Source organism: Phaseolus vulgaris, chromosome 7 (assembly GCF_000499845.2).
Source record: "Phaseolus vulgaris cultivar G19833 chromosome 7, P. vulgaris v2.0, whole genome shotgun sequence".
NCBI classification, from domain to species: Eukaryota; Viridiplantae; Streptophyta; class Magnoliopsida; order Fabales; family Fabaceae; genus Phaseolus; species Phaseolus vulgaris.
Window position 1 is genome coordinate 32,325,587 of NC_023753.2, and position 27,321 is coordinate 32,352,907.

Genomic DNA, 27,321 nt, shown 5'->3' on the forward strand with positions numbered 1-27,321 from the left:
GGTTAAAGTATACCAAAGAATGGTATAGATTGTAGTTGTCTTCAAAACCATCGTCTATACGACAATATAGAAGGCAATTGTAGACACAACCATTGTCTATTGAGTCTTATAGACAGAGGTTGTGGACACAACCTGATATGACCCAAATTTACAATAAGCTGACCACGAATCTAAAGGACTATTCAAGATAGGTCAAACATCTCATGCAGAGACATAGGGCCCCATCATCCATCAGAAGATCTTCAAGAGAAGAACAATTGGGCATGGGCCAAAGTATCAATTACTTTTCCTTCTAGTCTTTTTAAGACAAGTTTAATTTGTAATCAATTGACTCACATTGGCCCAATTAGAAGAAGAATAAGCTAGCTTAGGCTTCTAAAAACTCTAATTTTTAGAAGATCACACACGTGCTCACCTTTGACCTAGATTCTAGAAGACTCTCACAGTTGGCCTAGTTTCTAGAAGCTTGTACTCATTTATGCCCCTATCTTTTCTCTCTTCCTTTCCAAGGCACTCATATCTATAAATAGAGTGTCTCCCCTCTTGTAAATCACATTGAATTTTGAAGTAATGAAATTCTGTTTGAGTGAGTCTAGAGTGTTCCTATATTTTCTATGAGTTTTATCTTGGCAGAGATAACTACAAGTGACGACTCCATCCTCACTCATCTTGGAGCTTCCTCCCCCAAGTGGCGTGATCCCTCTTCATTTCTCTCCACTCCCTAAGCTTCCTCTTCTCCTTACTATTTTCTCTTCAATTCCGCCATTACACTTCTTTTCTTTTGTTCATTATCTCTTTAATTGTTTTGCCATTTTATCTTCCTTTTCAATTCGATTTCTTCAGTCCTTTGTCTTGCTTTATTTTTTGCAATCATCATCATCATCTTAGTAATTGTGTTTTTCTTTTACTCTTTTGAAGAGAACTTTCAGACTTACTTAACCACTTGGTTAAGTACATGTCCAATGCCAATTTTCACTGAGTTTCGCCTATTATTGCTAATCAAAATCATAATCCAAGTGAAAATCTTAAAAAACATGTTGATGAACATATATTTATTCACACTCAATAGCTTTAATCATGGATTATTGGATTATAATAATAAATAAATTCATTGTTTAAATTAATATTCATATAATTGAGTTTATTTGGGCTTTAACTATTATTTGTGTTAATTTTGTGTTTTTAGAGTAAATGGTCTGAAAGAAGCGTTTACCTTTGTGAATCGGCCAAATATGCAAAAAATCTAAGTTGCTTCTTGAATCAAAACAAAAAACAAATTTCAAGGAGAAGAAAGAGAAAATAAAATCTACAATATCTCAGAAACAGAATTAGAAGTAAATCTTCTACAAAATACAAGAATTTTGAAAAGTTGGAAACTGTTAACAAAATCTAAATTACAATATTTTCTCAAGATCCTTGGAGCAGAAAAGTCTATAAAAGGACATAAGCATCAATGAGAAAAGGGGAGCTTGATAGGGTTTTCTTAGTTTTTTTTTTTTTTGTAATTCTTTTGTTTTGCCTTCGCATGAAAGACTAAACCTTTTTTTTGATTCCTTTGTAAATTCTCATTGAGTTCAGAGGTTTTGGTCAATAAAAGTTTCGATTTTTAATTCTCTATAGTAGTTGTTTTAATATTCTAATCTCCTGGAAAATTGGGTTTTTGTGAGAGATTGTACTTGAATGCATGATTGAGAGTCTTTTTTATCTTAAACTTTGGTTTCTTAGTTCGTATTGTTCTAATTAGTTTCTTGGACACATGATTCAAGAGAGAAGAGATAAGCATTCTCATGGAGTATACACATAAATAACTATTTTATTTTAAATTAATTTTAATCACAAAAACAAAATTATAATCTTACAATTTCATCAATTAAAAAAAACTATCAATTATATTCATTATATCACTCACAAATTTTTATAAATTTTCTTTCTACTTTATATTCTTCTTTTCTTAATCCAAATAACCTCAACTTTTACATCTTTTTTACCTTCAAATATATCATTTTTATCACTCTTAAGTCCAAACAAAACATTAATGTGCCTAACACATTTTTATTACATAAGCAGGAAATATATATATTACCTTATTTAATACTCAACTTCTGCAAAATAAAAAATAGATAATAACATTATTGGAAGTAATATTAGAGAAATAGTTACAGGTTTGTAGAGAAAATTAAATAGACTACAAAAATTTCACAGGCATTGTGCTTCACGTGACAGTATTTATACACATTAAGTAGAAATTAACATGGTTTCTGAACCTCGCTGACTTTTACAAATTAGCAACTCACCTGAGCTTCCATGATGAACTTCATCACTATATTATATTCTCTCATTCACCCACAAAATTTATCAGTAATAATAATAATAATGATATAAGAAAAATAATTTATACTTTTGTTAGACAATCCTCTTGCTTCTTCTCTTCTTACATAAACAATAATCTGGTGTATATATTTATTTTTAAAAATAAAGTGTTATTAGTGAGTGTGATTTAAGGCGTTAATTAAGAAATGAGTGAATAAAAAATATTTAAAAAGGTGTGATTTGTTGAGAGCAGTTCTTTGACTTAGCTTTTATTTATTTTAGCCCCACGAGACCCCCGTTTTATGACTCTGGGCCTTTCTTTCTGTCTGGTCTTTGCAAATTAATACCACACGCAAACTAATAACTGTTTTCTTCTTCTCTTACCTCTTTCTTTCTCTCTTTTCCTCCTTTCAGTAACACAGACAATACTGAATGCACGTTTCAGTGTGTTGAGACCGATGCAAAATAGAGTATAAGCATTGTTCACTGAGTGCTTTGTTTGTTGAGAGAGATTGCTGAAAATGACCCCTAACTCCCAAAGTTCATTTCCATTTTCAAGGACCCTCTTTCAAAAAGACTCCAGCTTTAGGACACACGATGTGTTTTCTGGATGAAAGAAGGAAACTTGAAAATGGGGTTTTTCTTCCGATGAAGGACTTCGGTTCTTCTTCAGATTTGGTTTTTGAGAGAAAGTAACTGTCAACACGATCTCATTGTTTGTTACAGCAAATATTTTAATGGAGATTAACAGAAAACGTCTCAAGGGAGGCTTCCTTAGCTTCTTTGATTGGAATGGCAAGTATCAAAAGAAGCAGCTTTGTGACAGTCCTAAGTTGCCTGGTAATTATCGGCAGTCTCTATTATATGTATTTATTGTTCTTATTTGTTACACTTCCGTCTTGCTTGCTTTGTTCAAATATTCTGTACCTTTCTCAGTCATTAGTCATTCTATGGAGTGAAGTGAGTCTGATGGGCCTGTTCTAAACATTTATGCTACATGTACTGTAGAAATTTCAAAGCAAGGAATGGAAAACATGGACAGCATGCCAAAATCAGAGGTCAATGAGGTGTGAATTTGTTCAGCCTTTCACAGTTCAAGAGTTATTTGTAACGTTTTTGTTTTTGTTTTTTCTGCCTTTCTTTCATGATACAGTTTATTTTTTGTTGGTTGTTGCAATTTTTTCAGATGAAAATGAACGGCAATGGAGCAAATCCTAGTAATAATGCAAGTTGTGGTTTTGATTGTGCCATATCAATTAGTAGTGATGAAGGGTGTCAGACCAAAGTCCCAGGGTTACTAGCCAGACTCATGGGTTTGGATTTATTGCCAGTTTCAACTGTCTCTGAGCTCTCTTCATCATCCACTTCCTTATATGGCTCCAACTCTCTAGGATCTTCCCATTCTGGTGATGCGGATGCTCTTCACTCAATGGTTGACTATTGTTGTCATGTGGATTCGCTAAACATGGGACTTAAGTCGGGCAAGTCTTCTTGGAGTGTTGTCATGGAATCAAAAGTGAGAAACCCGGCCATGAAGGGATTTCAGACTGAGATGTTGCCTCCAAGGTCTGCCAAAACCATTCCAGTTACTTATACCAAACTTTTGTCTCCTATTAATAGCCCTGGTTATATGCGACCTAAGCATGCAACTCAAATTATGGAGGCAGCTGCCAAAATAATTGAGGCAAGTTCCCAGCCATGTATGAGGAATAGAATGTCTTCAGCTGGACCTTCATCTGTACCCTTAAGAATTCTTGATCTGAAAGAGAAATTGGAAGCTTCCCATTATGAATCCAAGTTCATAGGTAAGCACACTGCTAACCCTCTTAATGGAAAGCCTAGTGAGAGGAGAAACAGTTTATGTAAATCTACTTCGAAAGGCTTAAGAGATTCAGAAAAAAACAGTTCTTGCCGGTTGGCAAGCAAAGGAAAATCTGCTTCACTTGCAATTCCATCGAGAACCAATGTTCAGAGCTGTGATGAATTGACTTTGAATGGTAATAGGGGATGTGTGAAGCAGAAGGAACATAATGATATAAAATCAAACCAGTTGTCTCGGAGCCAGAAAAAACAAAGTGCAGACCGAGCCAGAGTCATTCAGCAGAAAGCTTGTACAGGCCAGAATAGTAATGTGCTTAGGAAGAATAACCAAAAGCTGAGTAGTGAAACCACCAAAGGCAACCCGACTTACAAGGCATACTCCCATAAGCCAACACAAAGTTGGTCTTTAGAAAGTTCTACTGGAGCAAAGAAGACCACAAAAAAGGGCGTTGTAAAAGCCAACACTGAGCCCAAAAGGTCAGGCACAAGGGTAACAGGTTCTCCAAAATCAGTTTCCAAAAGAAAGAGCATTTCCCAAAAGAAAAACTATATCAATAGGGAGGTTCACAATGAGGCAAGAGGCACTGATACTGCAGCTAATAATTATGAAAACAAGTCCATAAAATGCAATATTACAACTGATGGAAGTATTAACCAGGATGCATTTAGTATGAAAGGAAGCAATGGTGTGATTTCATTTACATTTACATCTCCCTTGAGAAGAAAAATGCCTGAGTTACAGTCCTCTATGGAGAAAACGATGGGAACAAGTAACAAAACTGATGTCAATTCTTGTAGCAATAACGATATGCTCTATCCCAAAAAATCATCATTATCCCCTCCCAGGTTACATGTAATAGATGGTGAGGCTTTAAGTGTCCTTTTGGAGAAAAAGCTGCAAGAATTAACATCTAGAATTAACCCAACTCAATGCTCCCTGAAGACAGAATGGTCCTCTGCTGGTTTGGGAGACAGAAGATTTCACCCCTACCTGGTTAGTAATAAATTCAATTGTTTGTCAAGTGATAATATGGTGCTTAGTATGAATCAGCAACCACTGGTCTCTTTCATTTCTTTTATACTGTCAGTTTCATCTATTATGGATTTCATTTTCCAATTTTGAATTATTAAATGTAACTACCTGGTATCAATTGTCAAAGGGAATATATTTTAGGGTTTTGTTAGGGAAGGAGGATGATATGGGGATATGTCTGATACGATCTGCTTACTATTAAGTTATTCTTATTTTCAAGTTTAAATATTTTTTTTTATTTTGAAGTTTGAACTGAAAAGAACCGTATACTACTATTAGCACTCAATCCCTCTTCACTTGTGCAGACAACAGAATCAATCGAAGGGCCTAGCTGTAGCAGCAATAGTGAAAGCAGAAATGAAAGTTACTTGGATAGTGCGTATGGTAATGCCTTAGTAATTTTTTTTTTGCACTGCCGTTAGCATATTTTTATCCAAATCTAAAAGCAAAATCAGTAGCCTTCACTTTCTTGTAGATTTATAATTGAATACTGCATCAAGTTTATGAATCTTCAAGGGGGGAGGGGAGTTATTATTAGAACTGCCATTGAGCTAGATGTGGCAATGAAACTATGCAGATGTTGTAGAAAAATCTAAATAACTGGCCAATTTTGCTTTATAATGGAGTCTTTATGACAGTTTCAATTTAATGTCTAACATCCAACTGACCCTGCATGTATTATGAAGATATATCTGTTATTCATCAAGTTTAGGTCATGAAAATAACTTGAAATTTTTGTTGGTTTCTCAACACAATTCCACAGGCTCATCAAATATTAACAGCTATCCATATTTACTTTCTTTTTAGGCAGCAGAGTTTATTCTTCCATGCAAGATGAAGAGGTATCTGGTTTTTCTCCAATGAATGAATCTCTGTCACTTGAAAACGAGGCCGAATGGTCGGACCAAAGCTCTTCCATAGTGATGGGGGATGACATGGTTGCCATTGAACAAATTCAGCCGAATTCAGTCGAATTTACTAGATCAGCTAGGAACGTGGAATTTGAATATGTTAAGGAAATACTCAACAACGCGGAGCTGATGACAGAAAAATTTGTAATGGGTGAGACAGATAAGATCATAATGCCAAATCTCTTTGATGTATTGGAGACTAAGAGCATTGTGGCAGAAAACTTTGGAAAGTACTCTAAGATTGAGAGGAAGGTTATATTTGACACCATGAGTGAGTGCTTAGAGTTAAGATGTAGACAAGTTTTTGTTGGAAGCTGCAAAACATGGCCTAAATGGGTGTCTTCAATTCAGAAGAAGAGCTTTTTAGCAGAAGAGTTGTACAAGGAAATGTTGAGCCTTAGGAGCACGGAAGAATTAGTGGTGGATGAACTTGTCTGCAAGGACATGAGCACCCAATGGGGTAGATGGCTTGAGTTTGACACTGAAGCATTTGAAGAGGGTTCAGAACTTGAGTTTGATGTTGTGACCTGTTTGATTAACGAATTGGTTTCTGATTTGCTGCACTTTTAATTCCTCAGCAGCTTACATTAACATTTTTCACAATGTATGTATACATAGTCACATGGTAGGCTTTGAAATAGTTCTCTATAATTGTAAACAACCACACCATCAAAATTCCCTCTAGGTTCTTTCCTTTGGATGCTCGTTATTTTTCTACTTATTGACACTAGAATTTATCTTAATCCTTAAAAGGTCTAATTTAGTATGTTGTTCTCCCTTCTCACAAATATTTGTTCTTTAAAAAGAAGTCACTACTACATTTAAAAGGTTAATGTTAGACATTAAAATAAATGTTCAAGTTAGCAATATTGCATAAGTTATATCTCACTTGTTTGTTTTGCTCTGCAAACAAAATATCATATTAAAGGAAAATCTAAAAGAATTCCAGTACTTTGAGACAAATTTCTTAATAAGCATATTTAGAAGAAAAAATAATGAAAAAAGTTATAATTTGTTTTCTTAAATTAAAATTAGCTTATATAAAGTCTAAAATAAGAATTTAGATTGAATAATGTTATTTTTATAACAAATTTTACAACAATGAAAAGAGAGAGAAGAGAAAGTAAATAATCTTCTGGGACAGAAAGTGAAAGAAAAAAGGTTATATGAATAACAGTCATATAGACTATTTTGGTCTTGGTTTTGGAAAATGATACACAGTTTTAAACATATGACTTGCATAGTTTTTAACTTATTTATGATTAACACAAATAATTTGAGGGAGTTTACACATATTATATATGCATGTATATATATATATATATATAAATATAAAATGTTTGATTATCTCAAATAAACAAAACCTAACAGGTTAAAAGATTACAAAGAGAAAAATAAAATGATCTGTTTCTGTTTTCTTTTTAATTATTTACATCCAGAAATAGAGAAATAGAATGATGATGGTGTATAAAGTATTGCAAGAAAGTGCATTGGAGTATAAACATAATAAGCATGTAGGTATAATTTTCTAAAGAATACAAAAGATATGATAAGCTTTAAATTTAAAATAGACAAAAGGATCCCAATTATAAATGCATTGAATTGAACAGCTCCTGTGGAAATGTTTGTATAGACTTGAGACAGTAGGGTTGCAGCCATGACCCATCGTCGGGTTCAAGCCATGATTTTTTTGCTTAAATGGTTGTCTCCTTCTGTATACCGTTATGCTTGCCCATTACCATTGTTTTTACAGACTAGACAACACAATTTATTTTTATTCAACATCTATATATGTTAATTAATTCTTTTTTTTAAACTTTAAAAATCACACATATACTATATAAAAATATTTCATAATAATTAATTTAAAATATATTTTTTAATGTAATATGATAGTCTTTTTAAAATTTATTCTAGTTAAATCACTCCGTCCGTAGTCTTTTGACGGTATCAATCAAATTTTAAATTTCACTTTACAATAATTAATATCTCTTTATTCTTAATATGTATGCTTTCATACTCATGATAAAAGGATCACCCAACCATGCTTCAATTTGTTTTATTACTGTTTCTACTAGTGTTTCTGCTTTTTTTAGGTATTCCTCTTATCTAGTATGCTCCTAGATGTTCGGCAATTATTTACAAGAGATAATTAAATTAAAATGTTAAAATAGATTAAAATTAACTTATATATTAACTTTCTTTTAAGAGAATGACTATATTTTATAAGAGGTTATGAATTTAAGAGGTTGGCATTTTCACACAAATGTTTTTTTGTGATTCAGACTAAAGTGCCATTTTTATCTTGAATTTCTATATTTTCAAACTAAGCAAATGTAACATCGAAATATTTGTTAGAATGTGAGATTTTGTTAATCAGTTAAAATTTCAAAAGTATCATATTAGTTTTATATATCTCATTTAGAGAGAGAAGAGAAAAGGGAGAAAATAAGAAAATGATATATTTTATTAATCAAGAATTGTTACACACTTACACTTGGATAAGTTGTCACGAAATAACCGAGGATGCAAAAGTTTGATCAACATATCAGTCACTTGATTAAAGGAAGAAATTGAAATTAAATAAATGAGATCTTCTTGAAGTTTAGTCCGAACGAAATGACAATCAATTTCAATGTCTTTCGCTCTCTCAAAATGTGGGATTCTTTGCTATGCATATAGCAGATTTATTGTCACAATAGACAACAAAAGATTCAGAAATATGAGTATGCAAATCATGGCACAAATATTGTAACCACTGAAGTTCACAAACAAATGAAGCTAGTGCTCTATATTCTGCCTCTGAAGAAGATTTCGACATTGTAGATTGCTTTTTAGACTTCCATGAAATTAAAGAGTTTCCCATAAACACACAATAACCAGTGATAGACCTTTTAGAATCAATGCAAGTTCCCCAATCTGAATCAGACAAAGTTTTGATAACAATTATTACTAGAAAAGAATAGACCAAGACCAGGACATCCTTTCAAATATCGTAATACACGAAGAGTTGTTGTCATATGAGGTTCTTGTGGATTTGAAATAAACTGACTGAGTTTATGAACTGCAAAATTGATATCAGACCTAGTGTGTGTAAGGTATAACAAGAGTCGAATCAATCTTCTATATTCATCTGGATTCAAAAGTAATGAACCTTCACTTTCAGAGAGAGGATAAGATGGTTCCATGGGAGAAGAGACGGGTTTACAAGCCAATAAACCACTATCAGAAAGAAGATCTAAACAATATTTTCGTTGATTGAGAACAATACCAGAAGGGGAATGAATTATCTCAAATCCCAAGAAATAGCGAAGAGTACGAAGGTCTTTGATACTAAATGAGTTATGAAGATGAGTTAACACGCTGGATTTCCTGAAGATTATTGCCAACCAACATAATGTCATCAACATATATCAACAGAGCGATGAAAGAATGATTGTCTATGCGAATAAATAAAGAATGACCAGTTGTACTTTGAACATAACCAAGTTGTATTATAGTATGATTTAATTTTGAGTTCCATTGTCGACTCGCCTGCTTTAGTTCATATAAAGATTTTCTAAGTTTACAAACTAGTGTGGGATGAGAAAGAGTAAGACCTATGGGAGGAGTCATGTAAATTTCTTCATATTATTCACATCTAGTTGATGAAGAATCCATCTGTTAGCACTTGCCAAAGACAAAATAAATTGAATAGTAGTAATTTTAACTATTGAAAAGAAAGTCTCAAAATACTCAATACCTTCGGTTTGAGTGTATCCTTTGGCAACCAAACGAGTCTTGTACCTATCAATGGTGTCGTCTGGTTTATGCTTGGCTTTGAAAACCCATTTACACCCAATAGGATGCTTTCTAGGAGGCAAATCCATCAAAGACCATGTTTCATTAGACTCAAGAGCATCAAGTTCATGTTACATAGCTTCTTTCCAATAATCATGTTGTATCGCCTCTTTAAATGATTTAGGTTCTTCGATAAAAGAAATATTATGACAAAAAGAAGAATATGTAGGAGAACAATTATGATAAGAGAGATACTTTTGTATATGATATTTAGTACTTGAAGAATGATTGGTAACATCTTTCGAAGAGAAGAAAGTAATGTGATAGTCCTTCAAGTATCTAGGTGGTTGTTTGAGACGAGTAGAAACTCGAACAGATGAAGGTTGTGGATCATAATGTTGGTGTTGCAAGACATCAATATCAATTAAATGTAATGGTGTAGAAGAATCAATATTAGGAAGACTAGATGGTAATATAGTTTCAGAAACTGAAGGAACAATATCATTATCAGACGTAGAAGGAAACAAATGCGTAAATATATCATGTGTGTCCAAATTGATATCTATGTTGTCCTTATAAAAAGGAAAATGATTTTCATAAAAAATAACACCGCGTCTCACAAAAATATTTTTCTGATTCATATCAAAAAGAGTAAAACTTTTTACCCTATCTTTGTAACCGAGAAAAACACATTTTTCTGGCTTTAGAACTAAGCTTTGTTCGTTGAACACTACTAGTAGTAGCGAAAGCCAAACAACCAAATTTTTTTATGAGATAAATCTGGTATGTCATTATAAACTATTTGATATGACAATTAATCATGTAAAAGAGAAGTATGAGTTCTATGATTTAAATGAACAAAGTGTTTGACAACATATAACCAAAAACAAAGAGGTAAGTGAGACTGAAAAATCAGTGCACAAACAACATTCAAAATATGTTGATGTTTGCGTTCAACAATACTATTTTGTTATAGAGTTTCCACACAACTATCTGATGAACAATCCCTAAACTTAAATCATTATCACTTCTTAATATTTTTCAAATGAGAATTAAACTGTTTTTCAATTATATTAATAAAATTTAATAAATGTGTGCGTCTTTCAGGTTTAGTTTTCATTAAACCATACATTTATGTCATGTACATAACCAATGTACACTAATAAGGTCATAAACGATAACTGAAACAAGTTAAGGGCATGATAAACTTGAAGCATGAATGTGTTAGCAGTGGGCCATGGAGGAAAAACAAAGAGAGGGTGAATCCAAAGAAATTGCAGGCATTAAAGAAAGAAAAATAATAGTTTTTGGAATGTAATGAAAATGGAAGAAGTTGTTATTGGTGCGCACATGGGTCCTCTGAGTGTGAGGTGAGAGAGAAAAGTGGTCTTGACTTTTTCAAGTTGATGCAGTTGTAGAGAAGAGAATGGGATTCCACACTGTTTCATGAATTTTATTGTGTGATTTGCCTCCATTGTCAACGCACTACACATGTCATAACATAACAATCAATCTATTTCTAACCTCAAACCATTTATTACAACACAACATCGCATGTGCTTTCTTTCTCACTTCCTTCTCTTTCTCTTCCTTCCTTTCTTCTTCTCACATCTCCCATCAACTTTCTTTACCCATTTAGATTCATCAACTCTCTTATAAACACCTTTCATAAATATAAATCTTATTTTATAACTTATTTTTATACTTACACTTCCCATTGCTATTAATGACCTTGCATTCTTCCACTTGCATGTCAAATTCCACCACATACTCTACTACCTACAACAAGTGTATTCATATTATATTAGGGTTGTTAAAAGAAATTCAGTTTGGTATTTAAATAACATTGAAAACAAAAAAGAAATATGCAAAAAAACATAGAGGAATGAGCATCTTCCTCCGAGTTTCGTTCACCTTTTCTAATGAAGTTCAATTATTAACTGGTATTGAATCGGATAAGAACAGCAACATTTCTTAATTCAGATTAGATTTCCGTACTCCAAATTATTTGCTGCTGACGTTGAGATCGGGAAATGGTATTAAGTGAACCAATTCAAATAACACATTGTATAATTATTTTTTAAGTTAGAATTTAAAAATGTAAATTAACAAACTAATAACAACATTAAAATTTAGAGGAAACATGTTGTAACATTTTGATGAGAAAAAAAAAATTATAACAATTTTCGAGACGCAGATAATGGTTTGTATTACAAAGTGGACTTTAAGCTTAACTAAATTTCATAAAACCGGTTTATAGGATTGAGATTTGCACCCATTTATATACAATAAAAGATTCTAATCTCTAATCGATGTAGGATTCCAACAGTTTTTTTTTTTAATTTTGATTTGTTTAAAATTTGTGTAAGAACAGAAGAGAGTTTGTTGTTTTAATTTTGATTTGTTTAAAATTTGTGTAAGAACAGAAGAGAGATGCAGATAATGTTATTTTGTAACAGTGATGAGGTCTGATATTCTTTGGTTGATTTCTTGGGTTTGGAGAAAACTGAAAAGAGTCTCTGCTTTCTATGATGTTCACAGATTAATATGCTATGTATCTTCTTTCTATATCATTAATTTAATCCATTTTTTAATTACAATTATTACAAAATGCTCAACCCAACCACCGCAACTGTTGGAGCATCCTATGCTCCATACAATGCTTTCTAATATTTTTCATTATTTCATTCATTTCACAATTTATTTAACTCCAAACCTTTTTTTTATATGCTTTCTGTAATTAATCAATAATATTTATATTATCTAATTCTCTCTATGTCACCAACTTCCGAACATTAATTTTCATGTCTTGTTCACTACTGTGTATAAAAAAACAGTAAAATATGTGAGACTGGTATAAAAATGAGTATCACTCAAAAGAAAGAAAGAAGACCAAGACACTTCTCTTTATTATAATACTCCTTTTAATTGTTTATTGAATAAGTTTTGTTTTAAAAAATGAAAAAACAAATAATTGAGATTTTGTAACATTCATAAAATATAAAACATAACTTAATTTATGAATATGTACATGTCTCCAAATATAATATAATATAATACATCAAAAGAATCTATGCAAATAAACTAAACTGAAACAGTTTCTTCACATATTTATTAACATCCGTGCAGTGTAATATTTTATATTCTCGTATTAAAGCACAATTACAATAGTTATAAAGATAACACAACAAATACACAAAAATAAATTAATTAAAATGATTAACTTTTTAATAAATTAATTTTCAACATTAATTATCACTACTCCTTAATATTCATAACTCATTCAACTCATCTCATAGATGTAACCACTTCTAAAAATCTACATTAAGATAGACGCACACGAAATTTTTATCATGACACAAATTCAATCATGGGCATGGATGAAATATAAAGTAAGGAAAATTAAGTTCTCTTTCTCTGACTGGATTTTATCTCCTCTAACCTGCATTAATATGGCAACAACATAACCTATAGGGGATACAAGTTTAACCAGCATTATATTTGATTGTTTACTCACTGTTTGTCGTTGATAGCCTTGAACTTAATCTTGTTGTATAAGCTATTGCAGATAAAATATTGGTTTAGAATTATCTTTTTTTTATGGTTTATGATTTTTGTGCTAGCTGAAGAGGTGTGGAAGACCTATAATTTTCTTTTTACAGTTATGCTTGAGTGTTACTGGAGACCTTGGGGATGATGGAATGTGGAATTACAAAATAAGAAACAAGATTTTGATAATGAATAAGTGGTAGAATTATAGGTAACACTCTAAACTGTTTGGCCTTTTAAATATGTTAAAATAATTTTGATTACCTTTGGAATTATGGCTTAAGCAAAACAACATTGGTTTAATTCTGTCTTTTGAAAACCATCTTTAGCAATTTCTGCATGCATACTTTTCTTGAAAATGGTACAGTTTAACACAGATCTTTGCTAGAATGATGGTATTGTCTTGGTGTTGCAGGGCTATAGAGGTATTATTGGTAGGGAGTAGACAAACAAACGAAAACAAATATCTAAAGGGGTTGATGAATGCTGGTTCATGGAGTCAATACTGAAAATCTATACCTCGACAACAAAACATTAAAACAATGTAGATTTGAAAGTATGCAGGGAAAGACTGCCAACTCGTGCGTGGGACTATATATTATTGGGTGGTCCGATAGCGGGTGGCCTGATAAGCCCAACAATTACTCGCTAGGATAGGCTTGAAATGGCTCTGATACCATGTTACGAAGTGGACTTTAAGCCTAACTCAACCCGACTCATAGGGTTGAGGTTTGCACCCACTTATATACAATGAAAGACTCTAATCTCTAGTCGATGTGGGATCTCCAACATTGTGTAATAGGAAGAGAATTACGTTAGTACTTTTGGAATCTTTAAACCCAGATGGTAGAATTATCAAGTAGGTCTGTTTTGATGATTTTTGTATAAAGGTTAAAACACCTCTAAAGTGTTTCTTTTAATTCATTTAATTCTTTGTTGAAAAATAAAAAAATTAACACCTATTAATTTGGACCTAACTAAATGTCAATCCTAAATTGACTTGTTTCAATTTTGACAACCTAAAATCTCATGAGTAAAATATTTGCACAAGAAAGAAATTGATAATTTTTTCTCATTCAAATTACTATTTATAACTTGAGTGTTAAGATTTTTCACTTACGAGACATGATTGTTTGAGAAAAATGAATAAACGAACAAGGTTAAAAATCAAGTTTTTTTTTCAATAAAACTAAAACAAATATTTTTTTCATTCTAAACATAATTTCTCTTCCACGTACTAATTAAATTATACTTATTTTAATTTATTTAAATTCAAAATAAATTAACATGTTTAATAATAAAACATTAAAATACCAACTTTAGATATCCCACAAATCAAAACAACATTCCAAATCAATCTCAAATCTGTATCAGAATGGATTTATCATATAGTTTATTCAACTAAATATATATTATATATTGGTCAAAATCACTAACTCTTCATGTTGAGTAAATGGGAATAATTTACTCACCTCAATATTATCATCTTAATACACAAATGAACAAAAGAACATGAGAGAAAAAAAAATACACAAAAACTAAATTTTATCATCTCAGGTTGTTCTAAACTTTGTCGTTTTTTGGGTTGCGGAAAGAAAGAAAAAAGTTAACCTAAAAAATCTATAAAAAAAATAGATATTTTATAAAGTTAGAGTGTGATAAAAATGATATATATATATATATATAATTTTGTATTTCTTACTTTAAGTAGTCTATTTCTTTCTACGTCTCATGCAAACACAAATTTTGTTGTGTTCTGATAGGGTTAATAAGTTAACTACTGACTTAACACAAAAGTGTTATCTTAAAGTAGTTTATTTTAGGAACTTCTAGCTTATTTGTTTATTTATCTCATTATTATCCCTTACATTGTAATACATTTTCTTATTATTTTTTGTGTTATTTTAAAGTAGTTTATTTTAGAAACTTCTAGCTTATTTGTGGTTTATTTATTTATTTCATTATTATCCCTTATATTTTAATACATTTTCTTACTTTTTTTTCATTTTATTTATAACTACACATTTTAATCTCATAGACACAATTAATCGTTCCACTATTTTTATTATTTATTTATTTTTAACTTTTTGTATGCAGTTCAAATAAAAATGATAAAACTTTTAAAAAACTAGATAAAAGTACTAAATCTTTTAATAAAAATTAAATTATTTTTAAAAAATTAAATTATAAACACCTAGAAGCCTGAATTTTATTTATATAATAAAACTTACATAATTATATTTTTATACCATTTTACATTTATCAACTAGTTGAATAAATATGTCAATTTTAATAAATTGTTTATAATTTATAAATTAAAATATATGAGCTACTAGCTAACTTATTAGTTAGAGATTAATTTATCAGTTGAAAATAAATTTATCAAATGCATCTTAAATTAACTAATCTAGCATTAAAATAATTTGAAATCTTTAAATTTTTTATAAAGACTTTTCATTCATACTAAATATCTATAAAAACTTATAAATAGTCTTAAATATTTATCACTGACGTGGATATGGGTCAATTTCTACTCACAAAAATAGGTAGTGGGGACCCATTTTGCCTTTTCTATTTCCTGCAGTAGTAAATGCCCTAATCCCTATTGACATAATTTAACTAATTTAAGTTAATAATAATAGTGTAAACAGGTTGTAAAAAAATAAAATAAATAGTATTTGTGAATGTGATCTCATCTTTTAATTCTTTTAAGAATATTAGATGAGTTTGTTTCTACTCAATTTTTTAAATAAGTACCTTTTAATTAAATAGTTCTTTTTTTTTGCTTTTTATACATTTAATTTATTTTTTAAAGTATTTTTTTTAATAAATAAATATTTTAAACAAATAATTATTTTAAAGATTACTTCCTAAGCACCATTTTAAAGTGTGTTTAGTTTATTTTAAATGCAAATATATAATGCACCAGTTTTCCAATCACCAGCTGCATTTCATTGTTTTTTTTCATATTTATGTATTAGTAAGAAGGCTCAAAAAGTCAAAAGTAAGTGGATAAACTTGTTTTTTTTTAATATGGGAAACACTCAAAACGATCTGAAAGCTTTTGAAAAGAACTCAAATCATGAAAAAATCTCGAGCAACATATCGGACTTAAAAAGTGTGGAAAAAAAAGGTATTAACAATTTTTTTGTTTTATTTGAGTGGATTCATATACTTTTGTGCAAATTTCTTAGGATCGAAAGGAACTTTTTAAATACTATACGTCTACAATTAGAGAAAAAAATAGACAAATTTTGTGCAAGAGTACACTTTTGGTTACTTTGAAGGTAATTTTTTAGGCAATTTTTGTTTTTATTATTTTATAATACTTTTATCATTTGATAATTTTTTTTTCTCCAATAAATTATATTTTATTACTATTTTCTTTTACTTTTATTTAGATTTTAGAGTGATTGTTATGTTTCTTGTTGAATTGACTTTTATTTAATTTGAAATAAATTATATTTATCGCTATTGTTTATTTTGTAACTTTTATTTATATTTTGGAGTGATTGTTAGGTTTCTTGTTCAATTGAATTGAATTTAATTTGAAGAAATATAGAGACAGGTCTTTTTATTTGTTGTAGGAATATATATATATATATGATTGTATATTGTAAGTTTGTATAATTGAACAATTGAATAATTAAAGTTTAGGGTTTAGAATTTCATGATCTCTTAGAAAGAAAATTCCTTAGTTTCATGTTCACCTAATGAAGTTCTATGATCATGAGGGATAAAAGTTAACCTTGATAAGTGTGAGGATATTTTAACGACGAGGAGTCTGAGCAACTTGAAGGAAGTTCAACATCTTAACGGGAATGGGAAGCTGGCGACATTTTCAAGATTCCTCCCTAAACTTGTAAGAAAGCAAAATCTTTCTTCTGACTCCTTAAAGGGTAAAACAAGTTCAAGTAGAGAGATAAATGTGAAGATATGTTTCAAAATATAAAAATAAGATATATTTTCCTTGTCCATGATACTTGTAAGTCCACCACCTCACTCAACATTAATATTGTACTTAACTATTTTTAGCTCTCCCATCAACTCGGTGCTTGCTTATGAGGAAAGAAAAAAGCAGTGAGTAACCCGTGTATTTCACTAGTCATACCCTACAATCGGCTAAGGAAAGATACTGAGTCATTGAGAATTGGTTTAACACTTTTTTATTCGGCTTGAAGGCTTAAGTAATATTTTCAAATTTTTCATATCATTGTACAAATTGATTGTCCAATCAAACAGGTGTTGTAGAAACTAGAGTTAGCAGGACAGATAACAACATGATTCTTAGGACAATTCTAGCTTCATTTTAGCTCTTCAAAAGGTCAAAACATTATATTAGACGAGTGAGACAAAACATAAGCTACAAAAGAATATTTTCGTAAAAACTATATAAAATAATAACAAAAGAAACCTTAAGAAAATGCAATTAGTCTAGAAAAATACTGAAAAAATTGAGTTATCAGTCTCTTCACATGTTTCCTCCTAAAGAATTTTATGTAATAACCACTTTCTAATTGTCTACAACTTGGGAAATGGACATACTCGGCCCATTTCCACTTTCCAAGGGGTTGATAATGGTCACCAATTTATGGACAAAGGATTTGAACAATTTTTATAACAACTCAGCATTAAGCACCGAATATCATCAGTGGAACACTCCAAAACTAATGGCCAGACACAAGTAACTAACAATGATATACTAAATGAACATTAGAGAACACTCAGATAAGAGAAATACCTAGCATATTGTGGGGGTATTGCTATACCTTAAATCATCTACAAAAGAAACACTTTCTTTATTAACATCTGAGTTAGACACAATGATTTTGGTCAAGATGGGAGAAGCCACCTGACAACGATAAAATTTTATTAAACACAATAATAATATCCATCTTAAGATTGAGTTAGACCTCATGCATGAGATATGAGAAGAGACACACATAATAGAAGAAGAAACAAATAATATGATAGTCTAACCCTATAATACATGTGTAAGGGAGCGACGACTCTTTCATAAAGGTGATTTAGTATGAGAAAACTCATAAAACTTGAAAGATAAATAGAAAGGAAATTTAACACCCAACTTAGAGGGTTGACATCGTGTAATTGAGTCATTTTAGAATGGAGCTTACAAACTCAAAGAATTAAATGACAAACTTTTGTCAAGAGTTTTGAACACAACCCAATTGAAAATGTATTACATTTGAATCATGAAAAAGAAAAATATACTCTTATTTTCTTAATATTGTTTTTATCTTTTTTGAGAGTTTTTATTGGATAAAATTTTAATGAGACACAATCTTATATATATATATTAAATTGAAGTTTAGACAAAAATATTTTGTCTTTAAAAAAAATTACATTATTTTCTTTAAGAACATGAGAATAAGTGACACAATCAAATTATAATGATAATATAGCATGGAAATTTTTGTAATTTGTGTCTTAGCTATCATATAGTTAATAAGGAAGTGAGTATTAAGAGTACAAATTTTGTTTATTTAGTGTCATTTTAATAAGAAAGAAAGCTAAAATATAATTTGTTGAGAAGTAATTTTTAATCTTTTAATAAAGTTATGACAAATTTTGAAATAAAATATGCCTTGTAATATTTTCACTTCTAAAATATATATTTAAATTTAAAATGATGTTATCAGGTTTTGAGTACTAGTATATTTGGTTGAAAAATATAAATTTATAATAACTTAATAAAATTAGAATCCTGTATAACTACACAAAAAATATTAAATATTTCTTTACCAGTTTATTGATATAGTTTTTCAAATGTTTTTAAATTCCATAATAGTATAAATACAAACAAAATAGATAAATTCCTACAACAAGATCATAAATGAAACAAAACCAAAAGAGAATGAATAATCTTAGGAGAGTTAGAAAGACAATCTTATCAAGATCTAATTCATCAATGTTGAGAAAGTATACTTTAAGCCCCTAATTAAACAGACTCTCCTTTAAGATTCTTAATTTTTTAAGTTATAAAGTTGTAAAATTGAAACTACTGATTGTTTTATTTTGACATATTTTTATTAACAGAATAATAATAATCATATTTTTTATATCTATTATTACAAAAATTCTCTTAATAAATAAACTCGATAAGAAATATATTTTTAATTTTGTTTAACTATATTTATAAAACTTTTCAATTCTCTTATATTTTTCTCCATAGTTTGTTTTTTCAACAAGGATAAATTGAAAAGAAATATTTGGTTAGATTAATATAAACTATTCTAGGATAATGTGGTTTTCTTTATAGAGTTAAATGTTTCGAAACAAGTACTAATTTATTTATATAAGAAAAACTAGATTTTTTTAAAGTGATACTTGACTTGCAAAATGGTAGTTATGGCACATACATTCTTGTTACCAAAAAATACATGAAGTCATTTAAATTACATTAAAAGTCAAACTATCTCATAACAAGTAGAAGAAAGGACACACTCTTATTTATTAAGAGTTTAGTTTTCATGTACATTGTCACATCACGGGTACAATATCTAACTGTTAATAAAATTAAAATAATTTTGAATACAATTTTAAAATGATTAATATAAAGATGAACAAATTTGAACATAATTTATAATTAATAAATTGTACATTTGAAATATATTTGAATTAACCAGATTTGAAATGACAGTTGGATTTTAGCATATAATTACTTCCTGTACAAGAAGTAGGAATTTTTGGTGTAGAGGGATAGAAGGAGGGAATTTGAAGAGAATTTAATGGTGAATAACTGAATAGCTTATGTATTTTGATTATTGGATTGAGAGGGAGATAGAAGGAAGGTTAAGTTATTAAAGTAAGAAAGAAGAATGAATGGCAGTTAAGGATATAAAATGAAAGAGGGAGGGTAGATTGGTGCAATAAGAAAATGCAGAGAGTATAATAAGTAAAACATTTATTTATTGATTGTTGGTTTTGTGTGCACTGCGCCAGGTGAGGTAGTAGGGAGTCACACACAAACATATCCACACCAACTCTCTCTTCTACTTCCTCTTCTTCCTCCTCAAACCAACAATAATAATGGACCAGTTTCAATCAACCATCACCAATAATGCTCAAATGCCCAACTCTCAACCTTCCAACTCCAACAATGGCGAACCACTCTATGAAGACTTTGACAGCACCTGTTCCACACCTTACGTCAGTGCCCCTTCAAGTCCCGGTCGTGGACCGCTCCCGCTCCCAGGCTTCTTCTACAGTGCTCCCGCCAGTCCAATGCACTTCGCCATAACCGCTGCATCCTCCTACGACAAGACTCCCTCTTCCGCGCCAATGGGTTACGAGTTCGAATTCTCGGCCAGGTTCGGCTCAGCCGGTTCTGCCGGTTCCGGTTCCATGAGCTCTGCTGACGAGTTGTTCCTGAATGGTCAGATCCGTCCCATGAAGCTCTCGAGCCACCTTGAACGCCCCCAGGTTCTCGCACCCTTGTTGGATCTGGAAGGAGAAGAGGAGGAAGAGGAAGCCGAGGCGGTTAGCGTTAGTGTGGTCCGAGGCAGAGATCTGCGGCTGCGGGACAAGTCTGTTCGGAGGAGAACCAGATCCATGTCCCCTCTCCGAAGCAACACGCCTCTGGAGTGGGCAGAAAACGAAGAGGATCATATTGTTGGCGGGGATCACGACAATAGCGTGAGCTCAGGGAAGCAAATCGAGGTTAGTTCCTCGGAAGCTGAGAAACGAATGGAGAACGCGGAAGATGGTTTGGAGACAACTCATTCGGTATCAGGTTCGGCTTCTTCCTCTCGCTCTTCTTCGGCTGGGAGAAGCTCGAAGCGTTGGGTTTTCCTGAAGGACTTTCTCCGAAGCAAAAGCGAAGGAAGGAGTAACAACAAGTTCTGGTCCACCATTTCCTTCTCCCCAACCACCAAAGACAGGAAACCCACCACTTCCAGTGCCCAAACTCTCAATGTCCCAGCAAACACCAAGACCGGGCCTTCTTCTTCTTCTTCCGAAGCCACGCACAAGTCCAAAGGAAGTAGCTCTCAGGGCTGGGCTCGGAGAATGAGCGGGAAGCCCACCAACGGTGTTGGGAAGAGACGCGTGCCACCTTCGCCGCACGAGTTGCACTATAAAGCTAACCGGGCACAAGCTGAGGAGTTGAGGAAAAAGACCTTTTTGCCCTACAGGCAGGGTCTGCTTGGGTGTTTGGGCTTTAGTTCTAAGGGTTACGGTGCCATGAATGGCTTGGCTAGAGCCCTAAACCCTGTTTCCTCCAGGTAAATTCAATCTCCTCTTTCCTTTGGGGATGGTTTATCTAAAATTGTACAGCTCATTATTAATTACTATCACCACTATTATCATTATTATTTGTTTCTTCATTATGGAATGGTTTAGCTTAGTCTTAGCTTCAAGAATTAAGATAGCCCCATCCCATCCTAGTGTGAACTGGGTTGGTGAGAAGAGGACTAAAATAGTAGGAGGGTTCTTGTTGAGGAAGATGAAGACGACGAAGATGCTCTGATAAAACTATCATGTACAATATACTACGAAGCCATGCCATGTACTGGTACTCGCAGCATTTTATTATTTACACAGTTGCTGTGCAGTGACTGAAGTTTATTAATATATTTTCCACACTTACCTTTTCTTAAAATTTTATTATTTCACCGGAAATTATGGCTAGAGGCCATGATTGTGGCTATGGCTTTGCGAATTGCGATTCTTAATGCTGGTTATCTCTCGTACAGTATCGATTTGCATTGGTTACAGAAACCACGTGGTGTGGGGAGCCCTGATAGTTGGTTCAGGCCCCATGATAACTGTGCAAATACAATTCGGCAACTTGAAAGATGCCCGTGATTTTGTTTGCATCTCATGCGTCCCTCAGTCTTTGGTTGCTTGTGCAAATTGCATTGAGATGGGAGTATTGCGGTTTATTTAGGGGTCCAAATGGTCTTTTTAGATGTAGCTTTATAATTATTATGGTGTGGTGAGATTGTTTGAGGTTTGAGTTAGGAAAAAGATGTTTGCAAAGCTACATGCGACAAGATGTGGACGTAAAGTAGATTGAGATTATTTGACATTGACCCGTTTATAAGTTAGTAAAATATTATAAAGTAGGAATGGAACCCATGTAAACCCTTCCAAGAGATGTTCCAATTTCTTTTTGGTTGCTTCTATACAAGTCTCTTTTTCGATAAATCCTTTCTACCATCCAACCCCAGTTTTCTTACTGGATGTCCCACTCCTACCATTGAGAGATGATCTCAATGACTTTTATATGTTGCTATTGGATTAGGTGCAAAATTTTGAAAAAGGAGGCAATAAATAATCCACGAGACATGAATCCACCTGGGGGCCCCTAATGCTTTAATAAGCTCAGCGGCATCTAAATTTGTTTAGCCCACTCAAAAAGATATGTGTGCCATAATCAATTAATCATGCCTACCCCTCCTAACTTTGCTAAGGAACAATTTGGCTGCCTTCCAAATTTCCCTTTTAACATGATTCAAATGATGAATAGTTGTTGAGTAAGATAATAATTATATTTCTCTTCATACTCCCCACTCTTTTCTTCAATCACATGCTACCTACCTGTGTGGGGATTCTGCTAGACTAACTTGTACTTCCGATATTTGGTGATATTTGGCCCCCCGAATATTTTTCTCCAACCTTTTTGCCATAATATTTACCCCTTGCCTTTACTGGATCACAATCCCACTGTAGAAGATACTGCTCCTAAAAATATTACATGTTGCTAAAGGAAATGTTTTAAATATAAATTATATAAATTTGGATTTGTTCCAAATGGGACGAATTCAGTTCTATACCACTCGAATAGGTTCAAAATAAGATAATATTTTTATGATATGAGAGTAATGTTTGGCTGGTGGTCGGTGAAAAAGATGGGTGTGGTTGCATAAATTGAGGGTAGTAAGACCTTGGAACTCAGGAATTAGAACCCATATCTCCCGGAGCAGAACTTTTTAATGCACCGAATCTTCCATCATGATTTGGATGAAGGCCAAGGAAGGGAAAATAAGGAGTTGAACTGAGAGTCAATTCATCTGACTCTACAAGACTGATTGACTGCATCAACAGACGCAAAATTCAAACAATGTTCTGAACAGTCTTCCATACCAATGTCAAACAGTGAGAGCTTGTTTGGGATGCCCAAAATTTATTGTAGAAAACCATTTCTTTTATTGGCAATTTGTTGCTGCTTCATATTAGAGACTATTACAGGTCAAATCATTTCAATTATTTTACTTGGACTGTTACACATATCACTACCCACCCTTCTCTAACCTCAGTATACAACAACAATATAGGATATTTAACTGCTCATACATGGCCTGACTTAACAGTATCTTCACTGTATTATTTTGTAGCCATACCTTGCTTGCAAACGACAACTCAGTTCGAAACGGTAATTTATCGAGTCATGTTGTATAGATATATGTTAAAAGTCTAGATGTTCTTATCTATTATATTTAGTATTTTTTTATATATTACTTTTTCCGTCGTATCTATGTTTCTTTCTGGATACATGTCGAGGGTTAATAATTTTTTTTTATAAATGACTAATTCTTTCTTTAAAAGTGCGTAATATTGTTATTTTAATCTATAAATGCAGTGTAATTTGTCATGTGATATATGTTAAACCTGTGAGATTTAGGTCAAATCTAATACTTATGTTTACATGATAAGTTGTTTTGACTTTGAATAAATGAAGAAGATATGTCAGTTAAGTCAAGTGATTAAAGTAAAAGTTGATTTTTTTTAATTTTATAGAGCTTGAAATTATAATATGTAATTTTCAATTTAGTTATTAAATTTAATTAAATATTTTTACTGTTTAAAGTAATTTCGAATTTAATATGAATTATAAATTATTGACAAAGATAACAATATCTTATTTCTCACATATTTTTATTGTTTACCTTAGTTTTCAGATTATCTATTTTTATATCAATTTTATCATTTTAAATTTAAATATTCAAAAGATTAAATATAAGTTTTTAAGGTATGTTTTTTAAATATTGGAGGAGCTTAAAAATAGCTTCTTAATTTTATACACATTAGTAGCATATAGTTTAATAACTTGATCTAGATAATATGTGGTTCGAAATCTTAATTTTACTAGTGATGTCTTGAATTTCATCATAAAACTTTTAATATAAGCAATTTTTGTATTTTAAATTTAATGAACAAGTCTTTTCATAAGCATAACAACAAACAAAATTTAGCCTAGACTAGAACTTCACACTCATTTAATTCTTTAAATTTTAAACTTTAAATAATAATAATGATATAAAGATTGATAGACCAAAAGGAAAAATTAGGGGTGTTGCGAGAATCGAACTCACGACCTCTCGCACCCGAAGCGAGAATCATACCACTAGACCAAACACCCTATATAATTTGTTAAAGTGATTTGGTGATTGATGAAGAAGAAAAGCATGGAAGAGAAAATGAAGTGTTTGAAAGAATGAAGAGATTATAGGTAGAGAAAAGTGAAGAAGAGATTGTTAGAGGAGTCAATGAGCAGAAGCAGAGAGATAGAGAGGAAAGTTCTTCGTCTTCTTCACGCTGCCAAAACCCCAAACCAGCTCACCCAAATCCACGCTCACTTCCTACGCCATGGCCTTCACCAATCCAACCAAATACTCACTCATTTCGTCAGCCTCTGCGGAACCCCTTACGCCACGCGCCTCTTCGCCCACGCCCTCAACCCCAACATTCTCCTATTCAACGCCATCATCAAAGCCCATTCCCTACAACCTCCCTTCCACCCCTCATTCTCCTTTTTCTCCCTCATGAAGTCACGCGCCATCTCCCCCGACAACCACACATTCGCGCCCCTCCTCAAGTCCGCCTCCAACCTCCGTCACTACGCCCTCGGCCAGTCCCTCCATGCGCACGTCCTCCGCCTCGGCTTCACGCGCCACGCCTCCGTCTGCGTCGCCACGGTCGACCTCTACGCCACTTGCGGGAGAATGGGCGATGCAAGCAAGGTGTTCGACGAAATGCGTGACCCGGACGTCGTCGTTTGGAACTTGATGATTCGCGGGTTTTGCAAAACGGGGGATTTAGAAACGGGGCTGAACCTTTTTACACAAATGAAAGAACGGACCGTGGTTTCGTGGAACCTTATGATGTCTTGTTTAGCGCAGGGCAACAAGGAGGGGAAGGTTCTTGAGCTTTTCAAGGGGATGTTAGAGCAAGGTTTTGAACCCGACGATGCTTCCTTGGTCACGGTGCTACCTGTGTGTGCTCGCTTGGGGGCTGTGGATGTTGGTGAATGGATCCATTCTTATGCGAATTCCAAAGGGTTCCTCCGAGATGCTGTTAACGTGGGGAATTCGCTCGTTGATTTCTATTGTAAATGTGGGAACTTGGAAGCCTCGTGGGGCATTTTCAATGAGATGGCTAATAAAAACATTGTTTCTTGGAACGCGATGATATCGGGTTTGGCGTATAACGGGGAAGGTGAAGTTGGGGTTGGCTTGTTTGAGGAGATGGTGCGTGGAGGTGTGGCAGCTAATGATTCCACTTTTGTGGGGGTTTTGGCGTGTTGTGCTCATGCGGGTTTGGTTGATAGAGGGCGTGAGATATTTGCCTCTATGAGTGTGAAATTTGGGGTTTCCCCTAAACTTGAGCATTATGGCTGCGTTGTTGACCTACTTGGGCGTTGTGGGCACGTGAGGGAGGCTCTTGACTTGATCACAAGCATGCCATTGAAGCCAACTGCTGCTTTGTGGGGTGCATTGCTTAGTGCTTGTCGTACTTATGGTGACAGGGAAATTGCAGAAACTGCTGCTAAAGAGCTGGTTGGTCTTGAACCATGGAACTCGGGAAATTATGTGTTGTTGTCCAACATTTATGCAGAAGAAGGGAGGTGGGATGAAGTTGAGAAAGTTAGGGTGTTGATGCGAGGAGGCGGTGTCAATAAAGTTCCGGGGCAGAGTGCAACTGGATAGTTGCAAAAACTAACTGTTTTGGTTGAAACAGACTAAACAATTTTTCGGACCATTTAATGCTTGGATGAGGTCAAGTTTCACAAAAATGTAATATTGTGAAGATTGGAGAATGCCCATGATCTTATTGAGATAGCATCACAAGACAAGTATCGATCCAGTCCGAATTCCAGACTATTTTTGACATTTGTTCGTGGATTTGAATTCAAAAGGAATCAATGATCTGAACATTGCAAGCTCCAAGTTAGATGTGTTGATTGGTTCAACAGCCCACTGGTTCATGCCTGTGAGATTAAGGAATCAGTACTTGCTATGTTAATTAGCAGAGTTTAATAGTCTTCTTAATAAGGGAAAATCCGCCTAGTTTCAAATGAATACGAAGTGTTTTTAATGACAAAAATTTAATATTTATATATTATTATTTTTCATACAGAAGAAACAATATACATTGTAAATTTGCATTAACTAGAAAAGAAATCTAATTTATACTGTGAACTAGCCGTGTTAAATTCTTTTAGTGGATATGTTTTTTTCTTATTTTTTATCGTTGCGTGTCTAACAAAATGATAATTTTGAGATTGACAATTTTAAGGTGGAAAAGGTTGTGAATTTAAAATATAATTAAACAAAATATAAATATAAAATATGCAGATAAAACAATGGTATTTTCTTTATATATCGATGCATATTATTTTTATTGAAAGAGGTAGTGTAAATTTTTTAGACTTTTTGTTGCATGCGTGCGTCTTTATATAGGCATGTAGAGAGGTTAGATAGAATTGAGATGAAATCATTGTCCAATTTAATGAAAGAAAATTTCGAGTTAGATTTCTACAATTTTTTATTTTATTTTATTAGACTTGATATTTCGAGTTAGATTTCTACAAAATTTTATTTTATTTTATTAGACTTGATATGAAATGATTAATGATTGATGAGATTGAATTGAATTGAGTGAGTTAAGCTAAGA

General features: G+C 32.5%; 3 protein-coding genes and 1 non-coding gene across 4 annotated transcripts; 3 read left to right on the forward strand and 1 right to left on the reverse strand.

The window, feature by feature from the left end:
- The first annotated feature begins 2,612 nt into the window (after positions 1 to 2,612).
- LOC137830070 (uncharacterized) lies at positions 2,613 to 6,771 on the forward strand. The gene is made up of 5 exons (XM_068637184.1): positions 2,613 to 3,150; positions 3,319 to 3,377; positions 3,497 to 5,125; positions 5,470 to 5,548; positions 5,972 to 6,771. Exons 1-5 carry the CDS (start codon positions 3,048 to 3,050, stop codon positions 6,643 to 6,645), a joined length of 2,544 nt encoding a protein of 847 aa, XP_068493285.1. The 5' UTR covers positions 2,613 to 3,047; the 3' UTR covers positions 6,646 to 6,771.
- A 13,443-nt stretch (positions 6,772 to 20,214) lies between these two features.
- Positions 20,215 to 22,024, forward strand: LOC137830071 (uncharacterized). The gene has a single exon (XM_068637185.1). It carries the CDS (start codon positions 20,455 to 20,457, stop codon positions 21,649 to 21,651), a length of 1,197 nt encoding a protein of 398 aa, XP_068493286.1. The 5' UTR covers positions 20,215 to 20,454; the 3' UTR covers positions 21,652 to 22,024.
- Positions 22,025 to 24,715: 2,691 nt separating this feature from the next.
- Positions 24,716 to 24,787, reverse strand: TRNAP-CGG (transfer RNA proline (anticodon CGG)). The gene has a single exon. It is a non-coding gene; the product is annotated as a tRNA-Pro (tRNA).
- A 12-nt stretch (positions 24,788 to 24,799) lies between these two features.
- Positions 24,800 to 26,860, forward strand: LOC137830072 (pentatricopeptide repeat-containing protein At1g09190). Its single transcript, XM_068637186.1, has one exon. The coding sequence runs from the start codon at positions 24,915 to 24,917 to the stop codon at positions 26,352 to 26,354; it is 1,440 nt and encodes a 479-aa protein (XP_068493287.1). The 5' UTR covers positions 24,800 to 24,914; the 3' UTR covers positions 26,355 to 26,860.
- The last annotated feature ends 461 nt before the right edge of the window (positions 26,861 to 27,321 follow it).